The sequence below is a fragment of the Sinocyclocheilus anshuiensis genome, unplaced genomic scaffold (assembly GCF_001515605.1).
Source record: "Sinocyclocheilus anshuiensis isolate Anshui unplaced genomic scaffold, SAMN03320099.WGS_v1.1 scaffold326, whole genome shotgun sequence".
Classification (NCBI taxonomy): Eukaryota; Metazoa; Chordata; class Actinopteri; order Cypriniformes; family Cyprinidae; genus Sinocyclocheilus; species Sinocyclocheilus anshuiensis.
The window spans coordinates 396,520-399,983 of NW_015546098.1; the positions used below are offsets into that span (position 1 = coordinate 396,520).

The following is a 3,464-nucleotide window of genomic DNA, read 5'->3' on the forward strand; positions in this document are numbered from 1 at the left end:
ACACACACACACACACACACACACACCATGAACACACACCCAGAACAGTGAGCAGCCATTTTTTGCACTCTGAGACTCGAACCCACAACCTTTGGGTTACAAGTCCGACTCTCTAACCCCGCATTTAATGAAAATTAAATTAGCTCAAATGTACAATTTTTACAATTTAAAATACTTTCTTTTCAGGTTTTTATTTGGATTTGTGTGCGCATGTGTGTTTGTTCAAAAGTGCACTCACACCAAAGCATCAGTTTTGTTTTATGATTGTAGAAATACAGTAGTTAGCCAGCAGCCACGTATGGAAACCTGTTATTGCCATAAAGAGTAAAAAATAAAACAGGTGATTGTGAGAAAAAGTTTGAAGTAAGGAACAAGATGTACATTTGCAATTGTGAGATATAATCACATTGTGAGATATAATGTCACATTTTGACTAGCCAGGCCTATTGGAAATACATGCCTCTATCTGCGTTTCTGCAAAACTCAAAAAACTTACCTATATGTACTGTACAAATCAGTTTCCAGTTGAAATGAACACTAGAGGCAGTAAAACTTTTATTCCTTTTCACACAAAGTATGATTTACAGGTCCAGAGTTTTGATTAAGAAAGCCTAATTTTCTCACAATTCCTTGCACAATATTATGTCTTCATATTATTGTCGACATTATGACAATATTGTTGATATTATGACTTCAAAACAATTTTAACATGCTGTGAGAATTGAAAACTGATAATTTTGAACGTTAGCGTCACATATCCAGCTTCATATGTATGGGTTTTCTAACACAGTAGGTTTGTTCGGTAGCTCACTCGATACAGTATACGCTACGGTTCGAATCCTGTGAAACTACAGTTCAACAAAACAGCTCAAACCCTCGTATAAGGAAGTTAAAACAGCACGACTGCATCAGCGAATGGGTTTTATATCACTTTAGCTATCGTTAACACTATCAGGTAGGTTTAGGGTTGGGTTTACTTGCCTGAAGCAATGTAATAAAAACGTGGTCATCACGTATTGAACGTGCATTTTAGCACCACTCACCAGACATTTCACTTACCTTCCATAAAGGTATGTAATATCGCAGAATATTATAATAATATGTTGCATATAGTAATATGTTGCAGAAACGTCACTAAAAGTACGTGTTTTCCATGAGCCTGGGTTGCATTTTGAGATACAAAGACACAGTGAGAAATAAAGTCGCATCTGTGAGATTTAAAGTCAGAATTACGAGAAATAACATCGCAACTGTGAACTATAATGTGTCAAGAGTGACAATAATGAGGAAAAAAATCATGATGATCTCTTTATTTTTTTGTTTAGAGTGGGTAACAGACTTCCAAAGACATTCAGTTATTTCTCATATCATATCTCGTATCTGATAAGAGGGAGGTTATTCAGATAAAGTGTGACGGCTCCATTAGGTGACCGGCGGCCTTATGATGTGACCGACTTCATGTAAAATACAACAGTTTTGCTACTAATATAACTGGAGTCTTTATCTCATCTGCAATAAGTACTGTTCTTTTCCTAAGGGGTAAATGCTTTACTGCAAGAAAACACTGAGTGCACTTTTAAGGCCATGTTAAAATGTCAATGTGTTTATAATTCAATTTTTCATGGAACACAGATGTTGGATTTGTTTTTAGTCTGACCAAATCCCACAAGCACACACTCTTCCAGACATGGGCACTACCTCAAACTGGAGCTACAGCAAACAGACACAGCTGTGATTAGATTCATCTCCGAGATATTGACATTAATCTCACATTTGTGCCTGTCACATTGATTTCCCCCCTCTTTTGTCTTGGTACCCCTCTCATTGTGTTAAATTTCTGTATTACAAAAACAGACTTTAAACTCAGATTTAATGTCCGAGATTACGAAAAAATTCCGAACCCGTCATCGCCCATCATTTTCATACTTTTCCAATAGCTTCTCAATAGTGCTGTCAGTGGCCATCATTCACCTGGATTATTCCCTCTGCCACGTTCCCTACATTTGTTGATCTGGTTTATTCTCTCTGTTCACAGCCGACTGGAGCAGAACTCCATCAAGGTTATTCCGCCAGGAGCATTCGCACCTTACAAACGCCTGCGGAGAATGTGAGTGTGTCCATGTGAGCACACATACATACATAATTACACACTTATTCCTCATTTTTCTCTAACTTTCTTCTTTTTTTCTCAGAGATTTGAGTAATAATCAAATAACCGAACTGGCTTCAGACTCCTTTCAAGGTCTCCGATCTTTGAATTCTCTGTGAGTATCTATGTATATCTGTGTGTGTGCGTGAGAAGAGAATGTAAGAGTTACATTAAGCTTCCATTCTTCAATTATTGATGATCTGACTCATTCAAGCTTTTAGAGAACAGAACAGATAAATCCCTGTAGAGTCAGAGTCAAACATACGGGACACTTGTCATTTCAATAGACGTACAGTTTTAAAGGTGCCATCTTAAAACAAGTTGTATAAATAAATAAATGAATAGTACTGATCTCATAGGAAAACAAAGTATTTTACAAGCAGGCGATTTTATATGAATTCAAATGATTTGATTTGTTGGTAACACTTTAGTTTAGGGACCAATTCTCACTAGTAACAGTTGCTTATCAGCATGCATATTTACGGAGCCCCGAACATGACATGCAAGAAAAAATAAATAAATCGTGTGCACAATTGACTAATTAGTTCCCTCGATGTACTAAACCGTGCATAGGATTACTATTTCGTTCCCTCGATTTGCTAAGTCGTGCACACAATTTACTAGTTCTCTCGATTTATAAATCTTGTGCACGATTTAGCAAATCAGGGGGAATGAATTAGTAAATCGTGCACAGGATTTAGCCTACAATTTTTTTCCTGCATGCCATGTGCGGAGCTCCGTACATATTACTAGTATATTGGCTGTTTATTAGCACTTATAAAGCACATATTAATAGCTTATTCTGCATGAGCATATTTTAGATCCCTTAATCCAACCCCATACCTAAACTTACCAACTAACTTACTATGATAAGCAGCAAATTAGGAGTTTATTGAGGCAAATGTCATAGTTAACAGTGAAAATCGGTTCATAAATTAAAGCATGACCAATTTAAGAAAAAGCAAGTAAGCTTGGTAACTCCAAGACTAAAGACGAAAAAAAAAAGTTTTTACTGTATATGGCTAAAGCCTTAGAATATGAAACACACTAATATAAGCTCTTGCTCAAATATGTTAAGCTATTTGTTTTGGCCTGGCATTTTCAGTGTGCAGATGTGTGTGTTTTAGGGGGATGGGATGTATATGTCCTACTTGCTTGGTCTGTGTGTTTTCTTTGGTTTTCTTTACTGACCGGGTTCCAATGAGCCAGAACTTAGTGGGCGGATCAGTTCTCCCTCTCTCTCTCTCTCTCTCTCGTTCCCTTCGGACCAGCCTCTTAGGAACACCAGCCAGCCATTGCAAATCTCTCCTGCTGA

General features: G+C 37.2%; 1 protein-coding gene across 11 annotated transcripts in view; it reads left to right on the forward strand.

The window, feature by feature from the left end:
- The window catches only part of LOC107700301 (slit homolog 2 protein-like), a 79,353-nt gene that overhangs the window by 48,828 nt on the left and 27,061 nt on the right, over nucleotides 1-3,464 (forward strand). For all 11 annotated transcript variants that reach the window (XM_016501914.1, XM_016501917.1, XM_016501918.1 and 8 more), the window contains 2 exons: nucleotides 2,036-2,107; nucleotides 2,193-2,264. In XM_016501914.1, the coding sequence (XP_016357400.1) occupies nucleotides 2,036-2,107; nucleotides 2,193-2,264 (144 nt within the window). The remainder of the gene's footprint in view (nucleotides 1-2,035; nucleotides 2,108-2,192; nucleotides 2,265-3,464) is intronic.